Source organism: Athene noctua, chromosome 11, assembly GCF_965140245.1.
Source record: "Athene noctua chromosome 11, bAthNoc1.hap1.1, whole genome shotgun sequence".
Lineage (NCBI taxonomy): Eukaryota > Metazoa > Chordata > Aves > Strigiformes > Strigidae > Athene > Athene noctua.
In genome coordinates, this window is record NC_134047.1 from 13,761,404 (window position 1) to 13,781,948 (window position 20,545).

General features: G+C 62.4%; 1 protein-coding gene across 5 annotated transcripts in view; it reads right to left on the reverse strand.

Annotated features, from left to right (window-relative positions):
* Positions 1-18,379, reverse strand: part of NHSL2 (NHS like 2) — a 32,460-nt gene extending 14,081 nt beyond the window's left edge. For 2 of the 5 annotated variants that reach the window (XM_074915166.1, XM_074915162.1), the window contains exon 1: positions 4,566-4,722. In XM_074915166.1, coding sequence (XP_074771267.1) covers positions 4,566-4,629 — 64 coding nt within the window. In that variant the 5' untranslated portion in view covers positions 4,630-4,722. Of the gene's footprint in view, positions 1-709; positions 817-4,565; positions 4,723-17,835; positions 17,865-17,965 lie in introns of those variants that run through there. The other 3 variants (XM_074915165.1, XM_074915167.1, XM_074915164.1) reach the window with 3 other exon arrangements.
* Between the last annotated feature and the right edge of the window lie 2,166 nt (positions 18,380-20,545).

Below are 20,545 nucleotides of genomic sequence, written 5' to 3' on the forward strand. Positions count from 1 at the left end.
ATGCCTGGGGCAGCGCTCCCAGGTGTGCGGGCTGCCCGTGCTGGAGAGGCTGCAGCCCCTCACTGGGCAGGGGTGCTTCCAGGAAAGCACCATTTCCCCTGTGCCCGGCTGGTTTTACACTCCGCGGGGCCGGGACAATGTGAGGAAGTTGCCTGAAAGGGGAACGCAGCCAGGCCCCAGGACAAAGGGGCCTGAGACATGAAATCAGCCACAGCAGGAGCCATGGTGAGCAGCGAGAGCACCGAGAGCCCTGGATGGCTGCGATGTGGGCTGACCCACGGTCCCACGGTCCCCATTCCTGCCACCACCAGCAAGCAAGAGCTGCCAGTAGGGTACAGCACCACAGGGCTGGGCCCGATCCATCCCAGCAAGGCTCAATCCCAGCCTGAGGAATGGTTGGTGGGACACGCGGGCAGGGGATCTCTGTGCTTCTGTTGCTTTGTCACCCCAACAGGCTGGGGAATGGCAGCAAGGATTTAAAAGGGCAGGTGACACACCACAATTGAGGCCAGGCTGGGAAAGGTGGGACAAAACCCACACTGCCATGCACCACCAACCCTGAGACCAGAGTCTATACCCGACAGCTCACCCCAACGCGGGGTCTTGCCCTGCAGAGCGACCGGTGCCTGCAACTCCACCGCCCTCACTGCCCGCTCCTCCTGGAGAAGGCTGCCCTGCTGCCTCCCCCTGCCCGCCCTGCCTGCCTTACCTCCCCGGTGCCAGGGTGCCAGGAGCCATTCCGCCTTGGCCATGGCTGCGGGCGCAGGTGGGAGGGTGCTCACTCCTGCTGCCCGGGAGCTCTTGCTTCAAAAACAGGCTGAGAGAAGTGAGATTCCTCCGCCTTCCCCGCCCAGGGCCAGCTCCAGCACAGGGGGGGGGGGAGAGGAAGCGACCAGGAACTGGCTGTTTGAGTCAGCTCCACAGCCCATTGTCCCAGCCCCGGCCCCTCTTCCTTCCCTGCCACTGGCCCCGTGGAAGGATAGTGGAGGGGATGTAGTTTTGCACAGCCCATCCCTCGTCCACCCAGCCTGGTGGGCTCACCCAGGGGTCTTACAAAGGCGGTGAGTTGGGATGGAGGGGCTTGTCCCCGTCCACCCCTGCTGCAGTGCCTGGAGATGGGGTCCTGGGGGCCATGGCAAAGACAGGCTGGGCTCCCCCTGGCTGAGCAGAGTAATGGAGCCAAAACATCCCCCGGCCATGGCTGGAGCAGCAACTGGCACCATCTGAAAGCCACAGGTGACTTGGGGGGATAGCAGCGCAGGCTGGCTCAGCCCCCCAGCAGAGCACAGCTGCTCCTGCATGCCTGAGCTGGAGCAGCTGTCAGCATCCTCATCTGGAAATCAGTGCCCCAGAGCCTGCCACTGCCTCCTGGCTGGGTTGAACTGCCTTTTTCCCCCCAGCCTCCCAACACTTATTAGCCAAAAAATATGGGGGGACTTTCTGATTTCACCTGACTCTGCCCTGGAAGCTGCAAGAGCCTCCAGATGTTCCTCTCGCTTTGGCTCCTTCCAAAAGCCTCCAGCAAAGGCTCCTCAGGGACCACTTTCCTAGCACCTCAGGGGGTTGTAAAGCTTAGCTTGCTTTTCCTGGAGGACAGAGGCCCCTGGGAGCCAGGACTGCAGCAAAGATGAGAATGCAGCCCCAAGCCCTGGTTTACTTCGGCAAGTACGTTTGGAGCTGTTGGGGCAGCGTGGGGAGGACGTGCCTTGCCAGGGGCTGGTACCATCCACCTCCGTGCCAGGCACCCTGCGACACCCACAGACCCAAATGGTGGGGTGGGTAATGGACGGCAGATACCAGCAGAGTTCATTTTCCTCCTGGCAACCCAGGCAGCACTTGCACATGGCTCTGACAGATGGGGGGAAACAAGGAGACCTGTCCCGACGGCTGGTGATTCTTCTGGGACCCCATCCCACAGTTAGAGCACCAGCCGAGGACAAACGCAGTAACTGGAGAGCTGCCTCTCAGCCCCACCAGATGACTGGACACAGAGACCTGCAAACTCATCACATTAGTTCCAGCAGCCTATGAGCATGCTGCCTTCTCCGACCAGCCCCTCCAAACACCACCATGCTCCCAAGCAAACAGCCTGGGTTCAGGAGCAGCCTGTTCGGCTCCTTCAAGGCGCAAGAACGGAGTGCAGGGGGATGCAAGCCCGCACCAGCGTTAGACGAGCATCAAAGACATGTATTGGCCAAGCAGGCAGAGCTAAGGTTCGCACACCCCAGATTCATGCAGCCTCTCCCAGCCTGTCAGGGCAGGAGGAAGGCCGGATTTTAATGATCAGGGATGCCAGCGTAAAGACCCCTCCACGCGCTGCCCTGTGCACAGAGTAGAAGAATGATCCTGCCAGAGATAAGCCAAGGAACCTCCTGGTACCGCAGGTCCCTGCTCTCCTCTCCCAGCCGGCGGGCGTCCCACCCTGCCAGCAACCCAGACCCACCGCAGGGCTGCTTCTTATCAAGTTTCAGCTCCCTCCCCTTGGCAGATAAGCTCCAGCCTGGACCCGACACCGCCTCTCCACAAGGAAGCCTGCGTGTAGCTGCTCAGGAATGCTCAAGCCATTGAGGTCCCAGCAGCCCCAAGCCTAAACGGCCTGGGACCATCCAAGTATTCACCCCAGCTTTGTGCCCAAGATGAGTTTTGCACTGTCCAGTGCCAAATCCCTTCCCTCCCTGCTCCCAGCAGCCAGGCACAGCTCTGCCATCTCCTCAGGGAGACCAGGCACTGGGAGGAATATCTGCCAGAGATCTCCAGGCTGGCAAGGAGACATGTGCTGTGCCCGAGGACAGAGATGAACCAGCTTTGACGCAAAGGCTGGCCTTACAAACCCCCCTTGGGCCCTTCCCGGCAGCGCTGGGAAGGTGATATGCAGCTCCCAAGAATCCCTTTGATGATGCAGAAGCGCGATTAGCTCCTGTCTCCCTCCGAGCCGCACTGGACAGCAGCAAGGGCAGGAGAGGCAGGCAGGGAGCAGGCCAGCAGCCCGTGCCCCGCTCTGAGTCCAGCAGTCCAGCCACTGCCCACTGCCTGTGCTCCACGAGATGGGAGCCAAGGGTGATGTGCTGGGTACTGACCGGCACAGCATCCTTCATCCCTCAGGACCCACCAGATCACATCCCTCCCGATCCCCCGTGCAACCCAAAGCTCTTTTGGCCCGTTTCAGTCCTTTGCAACAGTCGCTACAACAGCGGCTGCAAAATTAGACAGAGACAGGCTGTACTTCCACCCCCTCTGCCCGCTAATTATTAAGCTGTGACAGTCACTTGGGCTGTGACAATCACTCCCCATTTTCTTGCAGCTTCTAAGCAATTTTCCTGAGGTTTCTCCCAGGGCTGGCAGCTCCAAGCTGCTGCCCGCACTGCTGCGTCCCGGCTCTTGAGCCAGAGGCCAGGTAAAGGGCAGTGGGAATGGGAGCAGAGCCCGGCACACTGTGCCCCGGGCCACACGGGGAACAGACCTCAGACAGGGCCCTGAGCCAGGAGCCGTGGCAGACCCCAGCCTTCCCGGTCTTGTGGCATTTCCAGGAGCTGGGCTGGGTCGGGGAGGAGAGCCGGCATCCTGGGTGTCTGGAAAGGGTTGCTGAACTGCCTGGGCCAGCCAGGTGGGGACAGAGGAGTGACTGGACAGGTCCTGCTTGTCCGTCCCAGCTTTTTCAGAGGGCACCTGCACTCGGCTGCCCACTCCCATTTTAGAGTGAGCCCTCCGCTCGCCCTGCACCCCCCAAATGCCCCCCTGCAGATTTGCAGGGCTTTCTGCCTTCCTTAGATAATTTGTGGTATGAGGTCCCTCACAAACACCCACTACCTTCACGATCAGTGGGAGAAGGGAGCTTGGGGTGCGGGGGTTATGCAGGCACAGAGTCCCTGCCTGGGCAGGACCCAGCTCGAGAGCCAGCAAGTGCAAGGGCCCCCCCGCACCTTGTGGCTGGCTCCCGCTGCCCGGAGATGGCTCCCTGCTGCCTGGGGATGGCTCCCCATCTTGCAGCTGGCTCCCCACTGCTCGGAGCTGACTCCCCGCTGCTCCGGGCTGACTCCTCGCTGCTCAGGGCTGGCTCCCCGCTGCCCGGGGCTGGCTCCCCACAGCTCGGGGATGGCTCCCCATGGTTGGAGCTGGCTCCCCATGGTTGGAGCTGGCTCCCTGCTGCACGGGGCTGGCTCCCCACTGCCTGGGGCTGGCTGCCTGCTCCTCGGAGCTGGCTCCCCACAGCTCGGGGCTGACTCCCCACGGTTGGAGCTGGCTCCCCACAGCTCGGGGTGTGGGTCAGCACCTGTTCCACACACCGGAGGGCAGCGGTGGGCCCCACCGCGAGCCCCGTCCCTCTCCGTCCCTGCCAGCGAGGCCAAACCTCAGCTGGAGGTGACCTCTCCCCGTGTCCTCCAAGCGACCCAAAGGGGCCGGGTAGCCTGGAAAGGGGAGGGGGGGTAACGGCAGAGGCCAAGCCTCCCCCTCCCCTCCTGCTGCGGCCGGCTCCATCCCAGCCCGCGGGGCCGGGGGGCGGCGGGGGCAGCGCGGGGCAGCGCGGGGAGCGGGTCCGGTCCCGCCCCGTCCCGTCCCCCCGGTACCTGTTGCTGAGCGCATCCTGCCCCGCCGCTGGCTGCGCGGCGCCTTCCGCTGCGCGTTGCCCATCCTCCGCCGCGGCTCGCCCGGCCCCGGTGGTCAGAGCGCCGCCGCCCCCGGGCCGCTCCCCGCCGGCTCCATGCCTCCCCCGCCGCCGGGCCCGCCGCGCCGCGCCGCCCCGCCGCGCCGAGCGGGGAGGAGGAGCCGCCGGGCCGGGCCGGGCCCAGCCGGGCCGCATCGCATCGCACCGCACCGCACCGGGCGGCCCCCTCCCCGCCGCATCGGCCGCCGGCCCGGCCGCCCCCTCGGAGCCCGCCCGCCGCGCCGGGCCGCCGCGCTGCCGAACGGGCGCCCAATGGCGGCGGCTGCGGGGGGCGGACGGGGGCAGCGGGGCCGGGCGGGCGGGCGGGCGGGAGGAGGGGGGCGGCGCGGGGCCGGGCAGCCCCCCGGGGTGATGGGGGGTGCTGGGGCTGGGAGGGGGGCAGCCCCCCGCGGGGATGGGAGGGTGGGGGGTCCCGGCGCTGGGCAGCCCCCCCGGGGTGATGGGGCTTGGGTGGGGGGGTCCTGGGGCTGAGCACCCCCCACAGGGTGTTGGGACTGGGGATGAGTGGGGGGTCCCGGCGCTGGGAAGCCCCCCTGGGGGGATGGGAATGGGTGGGGGGACACCTGCACTGCGCAGCCCCCTGGGGTGATGGGCCTGGGTCCTGGGGCTGGGCACGCCCTGTGGGGTTATGGGGCTGGGTGGGGGGCGCCAGGGCTGGGGGTGGGGGGGCATCAGGACTGGGCATCCCCCACGGGGTGATGGGGCTGGGGGCGGGGCACAAGGGCCGGGCAGCCCCCGGGGGGAGTGTTGGGGCTGGGGGTGGATGGGGGACCCGAGGCTGGCCCTGTGGGGCGGGAGGCTGAGCAGGGGATGGATGGAGGCAGGAGCCAGCGAGCATGGCAGCGCCAAGAGCAGCTTGAGCCCTGCAGTGGGAGACAGGAGGGTGTGGGGTGAGCACTTGGGGTGGCACCCCGGGGGGGAAAGCCTCTGCGAGAGCCATGGGGCACTGCAAGAGCAGGCCTGGGGGTGATGGGGTCTCTGGTGGGAGAAACAGGGCGGGGGGGGGGGAGGCTTTTGCTGCCAGCATTTCCAGGGGCCCCATCCCTGGCACTGAGCATCCCAGGCAGTACCACATCTGCACAAGACTGAGCTGCACAGTACCACATCTGCACTCCCTCCATGGGAGCGCTGCACGCCTGGATCGACTATTGCCCTTGGGCTCCTTCTTCCCCCAGCCCAAACCTCACCATATGCCTCTGATGGGGAAAAAACACTCCCAGGTTGGGGGAAACTTGCTCAGTGTACCCTGGCCTCCAGCAGGCAAACAGCCCTTTGCACTCGGGAGCCAGAGGTACTCAGTGATGGCTCAGCACAGCTGCTCCAGCCCAGGCCAGAGCATCCCTTACACGCCGAAGCTCAGCATCCGCGTAGCGACAGAAAGGACCAGAAAGCGCTGGGAGGTTGTTATGGAAACAGCCACAAATTGGATCAGTACTTGGCGCAAGGAGCGGTTTGTGTGACTGATGTGGGAGCAGGTGGGTGTGACAGCCGCAGCGGTGCGGGGGCCCCACACTTGGCACCCCCATCCCCATGCCATCCCCCGTGCTGGGGCAGGGCTGCGGCAGCACCTCAGCTCACAGGGACAGCCCGTGGTGGGGCTGCGGCAGGAGCTGCGGGCAGCGCAGGTGTACTCCCACCTCACCCTGACCTCCGCACGCTCTCCGGGAAGATGAAGGACCAAGGTGAGCCTGGGGTGGTTTGCAAAAATGTCATCAAGAAAATATTTTCTCCCATTCCCCCAAGCCCTCAGCTGAGCCAAGGCACAGGGTTCGAGCCAGTTTGCAGCGGCACCCCTGCAAACAGCTTCACTATGTGTTGTGGGGTCCACGATTTAACAGCACAGCTGTCTTTCCACACCCTCTCCCAGGAAGCCGCACAAGCTAGTCATCACTCCGAGCTACTCGTCATCTCTTGCAGTGAAGCCCTAGACCCCGTGTCCTCCTCCGAGCCCTGTGGGTGCATGCATATAGCCTGCACTTTCCCAACTGTGCACTTCTTGCAGCCCAAGTGAGCTCCCCGCTGCTGCAAAGCGGCTTCTTCCCACCCGAGCATATGGGTGCACCGTGACAGGGCCTGGGAAGGCAGGAGGGTGCAAGCAGTTGAGTGCACCCCGGCATGCCCCAGCTCTGGGTGTGGAGCAGGGCAAAAGCCCTTGCTGGCAGCTCCATCCGTTTCCAAAGTAGCCCCTCTCCTGGCAGAGAAAGCAGTTTCTTTGAAGAAGCCATAAACACTAAGTGGACGAGCTGATTATTTTCTGGCTAAGAGACCATGTTAAAAAATAACCACCCGCAAAGCAGATGAGCTCATTGGAGAACAACGGCTCAGGGCCGGGCCAAGGCTGGGGAGCGGGGCCAGGGCTGCACAGCCCCACACAGGCGCTGCGATTAGCCGGTTGCTCCCAGAGATGTGTTGGACCCCGGGGGGGTCCCACGTCCCGGTGGAGTGGGTGACGGATGGGGCACGGCCACCGCAGGGTCCTGGTGAGGCTGGAAGGCAGAGCCCAGGAGGCTGAGCCCCACGCTGGGCAGCCCCTCCGCTTGCCCGGCTGAAGGTGACCTCCTGCCCTCTGCACTTCTGAGCTGCCCCTGCGAGGCCTGCCTGGCCCTGGCAGGGAATCTGCCTGCAGCTACCGAAAAGCTGGGCTGAAACTGCCGTGCCACCTCGTGTCCCCTCCGGGTTCTGCATTCCTGGGATTCCTCCAGTACAGCAACATTTATTTCCTTGCTCTGTGTCCCGGGAGCTGCACCGGGGACTCCCCCATCCTCCCCGGGATGGGGTGTTGCTGGTGGTGCTCTCCTTATGCCCAGTTTGCCCACGGCTGGCTCCTGCCGAGCAGCCACCTTGCCAGCAACCTGCCAGAGCCCGTCGTTACGGCGTGCACGGGATGGGCATATCTGGGGGAGCAACCTCTGCAAGGGGCTGCACCAGCGTGCTGACCCCACGCACCCAAGCCCCAGAGCTCGGCATCACGATGCCCAGGGGGCTTATGGCTGTGCCACAGTCAGGCTCTTCTCCAGGCTCAGGACCACTGCTCTGGGTCCCCCCTCGACTGCTCAGGGGAGGGAAAATGCACGGTGGGCTCAGCAACGGGGTCCTGTGACAGCCACCATGCCATCATCACAGGACAAGCTGCAAGGTCTCTGCTACCCACACAGAGGTCAGGCCCAGGGGACATGGTCGTGGTCACCTCAACAACCTGCACCCACACCTCCAGCCACCCAGAGCTTCCTCTGGCCTGGGAAAACTGAATGCACCCCAGAACAGTTGTGCCAGAGAATCAGCGCAAACCCAGACTGCCACCACGTGCTGTGATGCCATCACTAGTTTGTCATTCGTGAGCCCATCACAGGAGACATGGGGTGCAAGGGGTGGCACTGGCATGTCCCCCCGCATGGCTGCCAGACCCCCAAGCACCTCTGCCCATGGTGGCAGGGGTATGTCAGGCACCATCCTCCCAATGGGGCCCCGGGAGGTGCTCCGTGCCCCAGCCCAAGCGGGTGGGGAGGATGAAGAGGGACACATCCAGCCCTAGGGCTGGGTGCGGGCATGGGCGCTCCATCCCTGCCACGGGACTCTGCCCACTGTCACCGTCAGTGGTCCCAGCACTGCGAGCCCTCGGATGACAGTGATGAAGCGCTCAGCTAGCCCCATCCCACCATCCCCATTGCTCAGAGCATGTGGGAGAGAAACCTGAAGGAGCCAAGCAGGCGGCTCTGTCAGCCCCGGCCGCGTGGGCAAGCCCTGGGGCTGCCTGCTGCCAGCACCCACCTTTGGAGATGGCCACCCGTTCTGTGCCGTGCACCCACCATGCTCCCTGCCCTCGTCCTGTGGCACTGCCAGCTCCCTCCCCGGAGCAGGGCAGTGAGTCCAGCGGGCGGGGAGGAGGATAAAAGTTCTACATACCCAGCTCTGCCTCCTCCTCTTCCTCTCCTTGCAGGGACCGAGGCCACAGGGGACGAAAGCTGTCCTGTGCCCCACCAGCGGCTCCAAACCCCCATGGCCACTCACGGGGTGAGCTGGCGGCCACCCCAGCTGGGAGCGGGGGAACGGCCACGGCGCCAACTCCGTGGCTTGCTTGCTCACTAACGCTAACTCGATCCAGGTTTGCTGGGAGAAAGGCTGGATAGAAACGCTTCTCCCACCCCAGCCCAGGCCCTTCTTAAAGATATAGCTACACGTCCCTGCTGCGGATGCCGGAGCCATGGAGACGAAGCAGGGACAGAGCGTCCCGCCAGCCTGCCCCACACAGCACGGCTGCCAGCTGGCAACCCTCTGGCAGGTCCTGGGAGCCGCAACGAAGGGCACAATCGTCAGGACCCCTGGAGAGGAGATGCCACCGCACCACCTGTGCTGTCAGGCTGTGCCAGCTCGCGTGGCTGCCGTGGGCAGTGCCAGCCTCCCTTCTCATGTAATTACCAGGGACCAGGCAGCTGGGTGAAGGGCTTTGCTCCGAACTCGAGCCTGGAGTGGCTCGAGCAGCCCCCCCTTGCCTGTCCATGGGGAGGGGACAGCCCCATAGCGCTCCCCATGCCTGCAGCAAAAGCACCAGGCTCGGGCATGCTCTTGGGGAGGGGGAGCTTGGGGAAACGCTTTAGGAGACCATCGTCAAAGCACAGACAGGCAGCTCATCTCGACACAGGCTGATGAGCACCATGGGCAGCCTGGAACAACCCACCTCTCGCTGCCTGCCCAGTGCTCCTGGGTCTGCCCACGGGCTTCCCTTAGCCACGGCCCCTCCCTGGAGCTGGAGAACTCCCGGGGGAGCTGGGTGATGTGTGGACCAGGCATGGCGTGCTGCCCCCCTGCCCTTACATCTTGCTCTGCCTGCCCTGCAGGTGAGCAGAAACCTGAGGGTCACAGGCAGCTTCAGGCAGTACAAATCCCCTCCCAGCCTTTTGCCTGACTTCTGACAGCCAAGCCCCCTGCACCCGGAGCCCTTGGGCTTTCCATGTAAGCATGAAACAAGCTGTTCCCATGTACACAGGATAGGAATCCACAGCCTGTGCTGGCCAAACCAGAAAAAGAAGGTTTGCAAAGCTGTGGGGCCATGTGGAGCCAGTGTGGGCTGCAGCAGGGAAGGCACGGTGCTGGCAAAGACCCCCTGACAGTTCTCATCCCAAGGCACCCGCTGCCAGCTCAGGTGTACATTACCCTGACTTCAAGCTTCTGCTGCCCATTCTGCTTGCTGCAGCAGAAAATCCCCGTTAGCCTTTTTCTGCCGCTTCAGGAAACGATCTGGCAGCTTCTGCCTGCCTGCCAGCTCCGGCAAACAACTCCTGGGCGTACGGCCCCGTCACTCAGGCAGTGATTTGGGTATGTTTGGAAAGGCTGTGCATGCCCACAGTGTGGTGCACAAGCATATCTGCTGCGTCCGAGATGCTGCCTGGCTGCTTGTGAGGGTAAGGATGCCAGGTGGCAAGCCAAAATGCATCGCATGCATGGATGAACTGCTCAGGTGCAGGCGAACTGGGTATGCTGGCGACGCTGCACAGCTCTGATGTGCACCCATGGACCCCCGTGTGTGGGTCACATATGAGGTACAAGACGGATCTGCCACCTTCAGAGCAGACAGTGCAGGCAGGTCTGAAGGATTTTTAAGGAGCAAATATAGCTCCTTCCCACCACCACACACGCTTTCCTATGGCCAGACATCATCATCCCTAGCCCCGGGCCTGGGGGGCAGAGCCTGCTAAGTAATGCCCCACATGAACACATGCTATCACCCCCCTGCCATCAGCAAGATCCCATCTGCTGTGGAGAAGCACAGAGACCCTCCCTCTGCTCCAGCTTGCTCGGGTACTCACCAGTCAGCTGGGCCTTCTGCCCAAGCCTGGCCTGCCTGCAGCCGGCGGGTTTCTCTCCTAGCGTGGGTTGCAATGGGATGAGCTGGAGCATCTCAGACTCCCGGCAGCCCTTTACCAAAGCCATCAGCCCCAGGGCTCACCGGGGAGCAGCCTAATGAAGCCCAAAGCCGGCCCCACAGCTCCCCCGAGGCTGGCTGCACCCCATGGCCTTTGGGGAGGCAGCCATCCAGGCCCTCCCTTCCTTGGCTGGGCTCCCGGTGCGGGCAGGAAGGGAGCCGGTCCCACACAGGCAGCTTCTTGCAGGTGGCCCCGGCAGCCCACGCGCTGCCTGACAGCCGGGACCACCCGGGAGGCTGCTGGCTGCCAGCCCTGACCGTGGGGAGGGGGCCCGCCCCGGGGAGCCAGCTGGAGCTGGGGAGCCTCTAAGGGTGCACCCACAAGCTGGATCTATGAAGGGAGACCTGCTCCCTCTGCTTGGCAGGATGTGGCCAGGCGAGAGCCCCTGGATGGCAATGGGTGAGCCCTGCCCAGCAGGGAGATGCCAGTGTCTGCTGGGAGGGCTGGGAGAGAGCCCCCGTCACCCAGCACTGCAGGCAGGCATGGAGCCTGGGCAGCCCCTGCTCTGCTGACGGGCTGGCAGCCACGGGTGCAGCAAGCTGTGAGGGACAGCAAAGGGTGCGGGAGTAGGGATCCTGCGAATGCCGGGGGGTTGTCTCAGGGCTGACCCCATAGCAGCAAAGAGCCCACGATTTCACTGCACGCAGAGCAAGCGCATCAGGACGACCCACGAACACCTCTCCAGGCACTGCCTTCCCCTCTTGGTGCCCGGGCAGTCAGGGGCCTCATAACTTTGCCAGTGCCTGCTGCGAGCTACAGGAACCTTTTTCCTTCAGGAGAGACCATGAGAGCCACAGAATGCCTGAGGCTCCTCCAAGAGCAGCCAGTGTGGAGCGCTGGCGGCACAGATCCCAACACCCACTGCTTGTGCAGGAGCCCCTCGCCTCTGCAACAGGCACACATGTGCACGCTCGGGCATGTATGGACACGTAAGCACATGTGCGAAGATGGTGTTTGCCCTGCGCCAGGGATGCAGGGTGCCCTGCTGTCCCCACCCACCGGGACAATGAGGCAGGCTCACACTGGGGCTGTGCTGCTCAGTACAAATGCACCCAGTGACTCAAGGTACCAGGAAAGGAGAAAAAATACCGCTAACAGCCATTGCCTGCTTAACTCGGGGAATTAGTTGTCCCCCCAGCTGCTGCGGTCTGCTGTTGTTAGATTAACACGAGGGGCTAACAACCTGCTCCGGTACTGCCCCCCACGCTCAGCCTCCCCCCACCACTGGCCAGCTGCACTAAGGCTCCTGGAGCTGTGACCAGCTGCCAGCCATCGTGCCAGGCTGGTGTCTGTGCCGGGGGCCAGGGCTCCGGCAGAAGGGGGTCTGTCACCCCCGCGTGCCATGGGTACTCACCCAGAGCCGCGCACATGCCGCTGCCGGCGCCCGAAGCTCCAGCCTGCTCCCCTGCCAGCGGCATCTTGGTGCCCGTGGCGGGTGGCTGTCCTCGCTGCCAGGCACGAGCGCAGGAGGAGGGTGGCAGAGCCCGCTGGCACGGGTGAGAAGAAGAAGAGCTGATTCTCTCCGCCAGCATACTCGGCCCGTTCAGCGCCGTGCCAGCTCTCGCTCAATCCAGGCTTTGTGCTGCCAGCGAATGGCTCCCGTGCGCGCGCAGCGGCCAGCGTGCTGTCCGGCCCTGTGCCAGCGGCTGCAGGGTGCTGGGTATGGCCAGTGGGCACAGTGCTGGGAACCAGGTACCCAGGGATCACAGACCATTTTGGGAGCTGGGTATGAGTCCCCAGGGGACTGACAGGTTCCTAAGCAGCCAGGACAAGTCCCTATGTCCCCACCCCGTGCCCATCAGGAGTGAAGCAGTGGGTGCCCAGCACACACAAGGTTGGCATGTGAGAGTCCTTGGTGGCATTTGGGCCATGCTGAGCAGTGCCAGGCACAGCCACAGCCATGAGGCCATGGGACATTCCTCACGAGGGATACATGCAGCACCCTGCTGCACAGGGGTGTCAGGACAGGGGTGTCATTGTCCTGTCTGGAGGCACAAACTGCAGCCCTGGCACCCACAGTGATATGCGGGGAGGCTGGTAGGTGGGGGACAGGGTGATATCCTCTGCCCTTGGCCCCAGTGCCATGCAAGGGACAGAGCAACATCAGCTGGGAGTTGGGGACAGCGAGGGATGGGTGAGGGACACTGGGACACGAGGGACTGTAGGGGAGGATGCTGGTTGTGGGGTGCTGCGGGGTTTGGGGACAGGATGAGTTGCTGGCAGCTCGCATCAGGACCCCTCTCCATGCTGTGGATGCCCACAGGAGGTGGCTGAGGGCACAGGCAGGTGGGCAGCACAGAGCCAGCTGGCACCCATGGGTGCCAGAGTGTTGCCAGCCCTGCTGTGATGCCACAGCAGCCCAGTGCTGCCAACACTCCTGAAATCCCTGCTCACTGGGAGCCCAGGCTTGGGCTCAGGACATGGGGCAGGGCTACGGGGTGCTCTGAACACCCCAGCATGTTGCCCTATGTCCCATACTGGGTAATGATGGGGCACTCCATGCACTAGCCCCATATATTTCACCCCTGGGAACAGGAGTAGGAGCCCTGACCATGATGCTGGACATGTCCCAGTCCCCAGTGGCAGTGTGGAGCCTGGCTCTGGGTTGAGTGGCTCCTGCCTTTCACTTATTATGGTCTCCAGATGACCTTTGCTGTGCTCAGGAGCTGTACTATGTGCTGCATGGAGATGGTCTATCAGGTTTGCCCATCACCTAGCACTGGCAAACTAGGAAAGTCCTACAAATGGCAGGTGCTGGGGGCACAAGCTGATGATCCTTAGCAGTGTGGGTGCTTGTGGTGTCACCCCTGGGTCCAGCACCTGGCATCACCAAGAAGCATCCTCTCAAGACAGAACAGAGCCCTTCAGCCTGGCCTAGGGGTCACCTGCTTTCCAAAGACACAGCCCCACCAGCTACTGGCACTTTACAAAACAACCAGCTGAAGCAGAGAGCGGGAGGCCCCTCTGCAAGTCAGGATGCTCGTTAGGACGCTACCAGAGATCCAGCCAGCAAAATGACCCCCGTGCCATTCCTCACTGCCTGGACAACCCACATACATGCCATGGGGAGCTGTCCTGCCTTCACGCTTACACCTCTTCTTCTCTGAGCATCAAGGAGATCTCTACAGCTGGAAAACAGGTTGCCAAAGTGATTTCCAACTCTCGCTTCCACATGGAGGTGAACACATCCTTCAAACTGCTTTAAGATGACGCAGGCTTCTTTGGAGACACATAGTTGAAGCTAATCCATGTTCCTGTGCATGGTAACCGCTGCCATATTCACAGCCAATGTGATGTTGTAAGTGTTTCCTAAGAGGAACGACTCCACTGCAGAAATACTGGCACTAAAGGAGTCTTTCTTCTAAGCTCACACCACAGGGACGAACCCAGGCAGGAGGAAACATGAACACCCGGGATGTGCGAGGCTGTGAGGGGACAGTGATGGCCACCTTCTCTCATGCCTCTGTGCATGTCTTGCTGGGTGATGGGGGTCCTGAGGACCTGCTGCCCCTGAGGGACCTGCTGCCCCTGATGGCCACAGTCCAGGTGCTGAGGAAAAACCACCAGCCAGATCAGCTCTCACGTCAATCCTCTCAAAAGGCTCCCCAAGGGTAAAAATGCTTCCAGTCAGAAGCAGGATTTGGGTCCATCTAAGCAGGAATCCCAGCCTCAGAAAAACCAGAAGGTTGGGAGAGAGGTTGCAACAATACCTGGAGATGCCACCATCAACCTCAGCTCCCAAGAAATCCCAGGCAGGGACAGGCACTGCAGGGACCGCACACCCATGGGCAGGGTGTGCTGGGGGGGGGGGGCTTGCAATCACGGAGGGTGGCAAAGCCTGGCCGGGGCTGCTCTGTTCTTGCGGTAACTTCAGCGGTGTAGAGAAGCTGCTGAAGGGCAGGGATGGTGTTTCCTAACCACCGTGCCGCCTGCAGCTCTCATTTTCGGAGAGTAGCTCTCAGCCCACTGCTAGGGACGGCTATCAGCCAAAGTGGGTCTGGGTGGGAGACGTGCATTATTCATTTATCCAGCTTTTCACTGAGCTGCTCCCGCAGACGGTTCCTGTTAAGAGGGAGGGTGCGGCTCCCTGCTCCCCCATCCTCTGGCAGCTGAAGCCATCCATCCCATCCTTGGTCAGCTTCCCGCCCCCCGCCCGCGCCGAGGCAGCCTTTGGGAGAACTGTGCTCCCTCCTCCAATGGTGAAATCACCGTTGGTTTAGCAAAAAGCAGGCAGAGAAAATATCTTGGAGGTCTGGGATGTTTCTGGGAGCTGCGGTGTGTTGTGGCCTGTCTGAGCAGCACCAGGGACCCAGGGTGGGGACCTCTGCAAACTGTTTTGGCATTGCCATGGGGGCAAGTAGCCTTCATCCCACGCTTGCCACAGCCTGTCCTGATGGCCAAGGAGACTCAGAGCTACCCCGTGACAAGTGCCACCTTCCTAGTGGTGATGCTGGTTGGAGCGGGTCAGGGCTGCTGGGGAGGAGAGCATGGCACTCCCCATGCACAGCTGTGGGCAGCAGCTGCTGGCAGGCAGGGACCAAAGCCACATCCAACTCCAAACTGACCCTTCTTGTCCCCTGGGTCTGGGGATGTCTCCTTCCTGACGGTTCTGCATGGCAAGAGCTCTGCACCTCCCCCAGCATCTTTGCTCTGACTTGAAGGGTACTGACCCCATGGAGAGGAGATGGTGAGAGCAGTTGTGGGACCAGAAGGAGCAGGGCTTAATTACCCAGCCACCGAAAGGGAGCTGGGGTCTCCAGGAGGTTCACACAGGTGCATCCCTGGGGCTGAGCTCATGGCTGTGAGAGGTGGCTGCAACCTTGGTCCCCAGCAGAGGCTCTGGCTGGGGCTCAGGGACAGCATGGCCGCTCCAGCCTGGCACAACATTCAAGCAAGTCAGCAAGGGGTTTTTCTTCCTTTTTTTTTTTTTTTAAACTGGTGACAGGATCCAGGAGAAAATGTCTGTGCTAGCCCTTACCCACCCAGTGAGGAGAGAGCCAGGCGGGGGTGTGGGGGGAAGCTGCCTGACAGCTCTGCTTATCTCGATGGCTTGTTTCAATATTAGGGCTGGAAGGTCAGAGGATGGAGAACGCTGCATATTTCGGTAAGAGCAGTAAACAGCTCCTCCTGCCAGCACAGCCTGGGGTTTATTCCAGAGAACAGTCCCCTCAGCTCTTCAGGGACGATGGTTTAAATAGCTCTCGGCACCAGGCCCCCATCCACTTCTGTCAAGATTTATTTCTAGAGCCTCTGGGTCCCGAAGGGAGAGGGCTGAGCTGGGAGTGCTGGCTCATGTCACCCAGCTGGTGCCCATGGAGCCACATCCCTGCCGACGGGCAGGATGGCAGCTGGCCAGGCATCAGCACGAGAGGCAGCAAGCCAGAGTGCCAGGGGCTCTCCTGGGCTCCAAAGCAGCCCTCGCCTGCAGCGCTAAGTGCTGGCAGGAGAGCTGGGTTCAGTGTCACCCCTCTGAGATGAGGCCATGCCAAGGGGAGTGGCATGGGGAGCCTGGTCCCCACTCTGCCCTCAGCAGCAGCGGGTCCCCGTGCCCAGCCCCGGCACCCTTGCCTCCATGTGCCGGCGGACAGGATGCGCCCAGCTCCGCAGGGACAGTCACGCACCCTCCCCGCTCTCACGCAACTGCCGATGAATAAGAGCAGAGGAATCCAACCGTCCTTGGCTGCCGTCTTGCACTGGAAACAACCACGCTGCCTCGTCAGATTAAGTGCTCCCCCGGCCCTTTGCGGTGCGATTCCTTCATCTGGCAGCAGCGCTGCTACACCAGCATGTCCCCATTCTGATGAGGAAGACAAGGCAGTTCCCACCAGCTCACAGCCTCCGGACAGATGGATGGACATGTCCTGCTGTACAGCAGTGACCCAAATTCCCCAGCCATGGGCTTCCCTTGTCAGCAAGGAGACCCACAGCTTTTGGTTCCCTTTAAACATGCCTGGGAGGAACCAAAGCCAGGCAAAGGCTCCTGACCCAATCAAGGATGCACTACAAACCTGGGAGCTGAAGTGGTGCAAGGACCATCCTCGGGAAGGGCAAACCACCGTGTGCCAATCTGTGCTAGAGCAGGCTTGGCCATTCAGAGCTGGGGTTTGGCAATGCCTGGAGCGCTCCCATTTGTGGCAAAAGCCCCAGGAAGTCTCTGATCCCCACTCTACGGTGTCAGCCAGAGGATGGGACTAACCTGGCCCAGCCGAGACTGCAGCAAAAAGGGGCTGCAGCCTGTGTGGTGCTCGCTCCAGCCCTGTCTGGGAGAGATGGCACCCACTCGCTCGCAGGGCCTGATCTGTCACTGTCCTTTCAAGCTGGTCAGGCCGGCTGTGACATGTCATCCAGACCCCTCTGGCTGCGTGGACACTATGCCAGGGCCCATTTGGTGCTGAGTGATTTCCCCCTGAATCTCCCAGGGACAAGATGGGGTTTTATTCCAGTTTGAAAGGAGAAAAATTATTTTTGCCATTAGATCCTCTTCAAGAAATGGAAACCAGGAGAAAAAAACCCCACCAAACACCGAAGTATTGTTAAGCATTTTCTCCTCGCTCAGGGGACTCTGCACATTGCCGCAGCTCGGTAAAAAGTACTCTCACGCAGCCACAGGCTGTCTCTGCTCTCCCTGCAGTGCCGGGGGCTTGCAGGGAGCTCCCATCCTCTGGAGACGTGAAACATTCCCTCGTGACAGGCTGAAGCCAGAGCTCTTAGAAAAACAAACAGCAACCGAAACAGCAATTGGAATTTTTTTCTTCCCCTAAGTAAAGAGTTCAGTAAAGCCGGAGGCTCCCGCATCCCAACAGCTGCAGGAACAGCGGTGGTGGATGGATGAGGAGCAGGCAGGAGGGTGGGTGGGTTGTGCTCCCCTTTGGATGTGGGGAGAAATGTAAACCCCCCCTGCGTCTCTGCACCACCGGAGCAGGGGTGAAGGGGAGGCGCAGTGTGCACGGCTCTGCTCGCTTCGCACCGCCCCAGCTAACCCCACAAAAAAAATCAAAGCATTTTCATCACCACGCACCTCCAACCCCCAGCTAGCCAACCAGCTCAAAGCCATCCCTTCACATCTGCATACATGCATATTCATAGAGCTCTAATGAGGAGATGCAGCACGGGAGGACTGTTTGCCCGCTGCCTTACGCACACTGCTTGCAACTACCTGTGATGTTCCTCCAGGCGAAACTCCAGGCGCACGGCACTGACACGCAGCTGAAAACACAACCCGAGGGCTACAAAGCTACAAACCCAACCTACCCACAGCAGGGCCGCCTCCTCACCCTCACCATGCTGCAGCCGTCCCCGCCGTCCCCCCGCGTCCCTCCTGCCTCCCGCAGCCGCCACGGCAGCACACAAGGCTTCCGTGGCCACCGAGAGCATTCCCAACCTGCCAGCCAGACGCGCGCGGCGAGGGACCATCTGGTCACCATCACAGCCAGCTCCTCCTCCGGGAGACACCGGTCCAGCACGTACGGTGACGACGCTGCAGGGTCTGGCGCTGCACTGGTGCTGTGCACAGGTCAGCTTGGGCGACTGTGGCACCTCCTTGTTCCCTCACTTCTCTACTGGCTGATGCACGGGACAGCGGGAGCCTCTGCTTACCCCAATCACTGATTTACTCCACCAGCATTTGCAAGGGCAGTGCATCTCTCAGGCTGAGTGCTCCGCTTGCTCCCTGCATCCGGGAAGCACGCTGCGAGGGTCTGGCAGTCATTTCCCATGGCTCCACGCTGACGGAGCAGCAAAACAGCACTTGCAAGGGGGTTTGCAGAAAGCACAAGAGGCACGCGTTTTGCCAAGGGCCTGAGAAATTCGCTGCGCTTGTGGGGAAAACGTGCTCGAACAACACTTCCCCCTCCCCACTACGCAAAGCCTTTTAAAATAAACTTTTATAAACAATTCCAAAACAAGTTTATTTTAAGCTCCTCTGAAACAGACTGCCCACTTCTGACCCAGTACAGAAGTCTGTGCCAAACCAAAATGCTTGAAATGGGAAATGAAAGCAGTCCGGGCAAAACCAAATCCCACTCACTGCCAGGAGAGGGACGAGCAGACAGGACACCCAGGCTACAACTTGTCATTTTCCCCAGACACACAAAACCCCGAGTGAAAGCTGCTCCACACAGATCTGCAGCTACACACTGGCCGAAAGCACAGGGAGGGGACAGCCACGGGACAGGGGTGAAGCATCCAAGGCAAGAACAGTGGGATGGAAGCAAGGACCAGCTCTTGCAGCCTGGTGTCCCCACTTTCCCAGAAACAGCCCCTGGTAATCAGGGACGCAGCGTGAAACGCGTGCTTGGCCGGCAGCCTGGAAAATGCCCACTGTGTGTGGGAAAATAAAGGCCAGGCAGAGGGAAAGGCTGCTGCTGAGCTGTCCCAACCTCACCCCAACGCAACAGGCCGGCACGCTTCCCTGGGCTGCCCCAGCTACCGTGATGGAAAGGGCTTTGCGGTGGCATTGCCGCTTCTCGGCCCCACCAGACCTCCCCGCTGACGGAGGAGCCGGGATCTTGGCTGCAGGGACTAGCACGGGTCAGCCAGCCGGGGAGGGGACACAGGGCACCCGGGGGGGACCAGTTCGGGGAACAGCAGCGGACACCCCCCCTGCACTGGCAATGGGGAGACGGGATCCCCCTCGGAGCGGGGTGCAGCCCTGACGGCGGCACCTCCCACAGCTGCGCATCCCCCCGGGGCTGGGTGACCCAGGGACCCCCCGGGGGCGCCGGGGGCCGGGCGGGGGTCGCCTTACCTGGGGCGGCGTGCGCCCCGCGCAGCGGCCGGCCCCGCAGCAGCGCCTGCAGGCGGGTGGCTCGACGGTGCAGCCGCCCGGTGCGGCGACCCAAGGCCAGGACGTGACCCTCGATGTCTCCCAGGAGGGCGAGTGAGTGGCCGCAGAGGTCGGCGAGCTGCCGGAGCAGGGTGAGGGCCGCCAGGCTACAGACGTCCCGCAGCTCGGCCAGCGGCACCGACGGCCGCCCCCGCCGCACCACCACGCTCCGCTTGTAGAACGGCATAGCTCGACTCGGCTCGGCTCGGCCCGGCTCGGCCCGGCCCGGCCCGGCCCGGCCCGGCTCGGTTCCCCCCGGCCAGCCCCGCGGCTGCGAGGGCTCTGGGCCGGCAGCAGCGCCGGGGCTCGGGGCCGTCCGGTGGGAGGAGGAGGAGGAGGAGGAAGAGGAGGGAGGGGCGGCCCCGCTCGGGGATGCTCGGGCCGACGGCGGGGCTCGGGGGCTCATCCCGGCAGCCGGAAGGAAGAGACCGGACCCGGCGCCCCCCCGGCGGGACCCCCGGCACTGGCACTGCTCGGGCTGGCGGCACGGCCACCCCCCGGTGATGGCCCGTTCGGGAGGGCACGGGCATCCCTCCCAGTGCCGGCTGTTCCCTCACGGTGCCCATTCAGGAGAGCACGGGCACCCCCGGTGCCAGGTCTTCCAGTGCCCCTTCGGGAGAGTGTGGGCATCCCCCCCGGTGCCCACTTTCCCCACCTTCAGTGCTTCCCCCCAGGCCAGGGCTGGCAGGGGCTGCAGGCCTTCCCTCAGATCCCTGGCTCAGCTGCTGTTGGGTTTTGGTGTCGGGTTTTGGTGGTGGTGTTCTCCGGGAGGAGGGCAGAAGCCCAAGAGATGCAGCAGGGAAAGCACATTAATCTTGCATTTTTCTTACATTCCTCTTCCGTGGACATTCTTGGCCCCCAGCAGCTGCTCTCCAATGCTCGTCTTCCCTCTCCCCAGTGCACACTAAACCAAATATTTGTGCTGGCCCAGTAGCAAAAATTCCCCCGTTTCAAGCTGTCTGCAACCTGCCATCCCTCCAGGGTAGCACTGGGATGCCGCAGGGATGTACTGGCTGCTGGTCCCCCAGGTCACTGCTGGCTGTGGGGGAGGAGCTCCCCGGCCCTCTGGACAGCCTGATTTGGGCAGGGTTTGAGTTTGGGCAAGGCAAAGCCACTGAGCAGAGGTGTGGGGCTGCC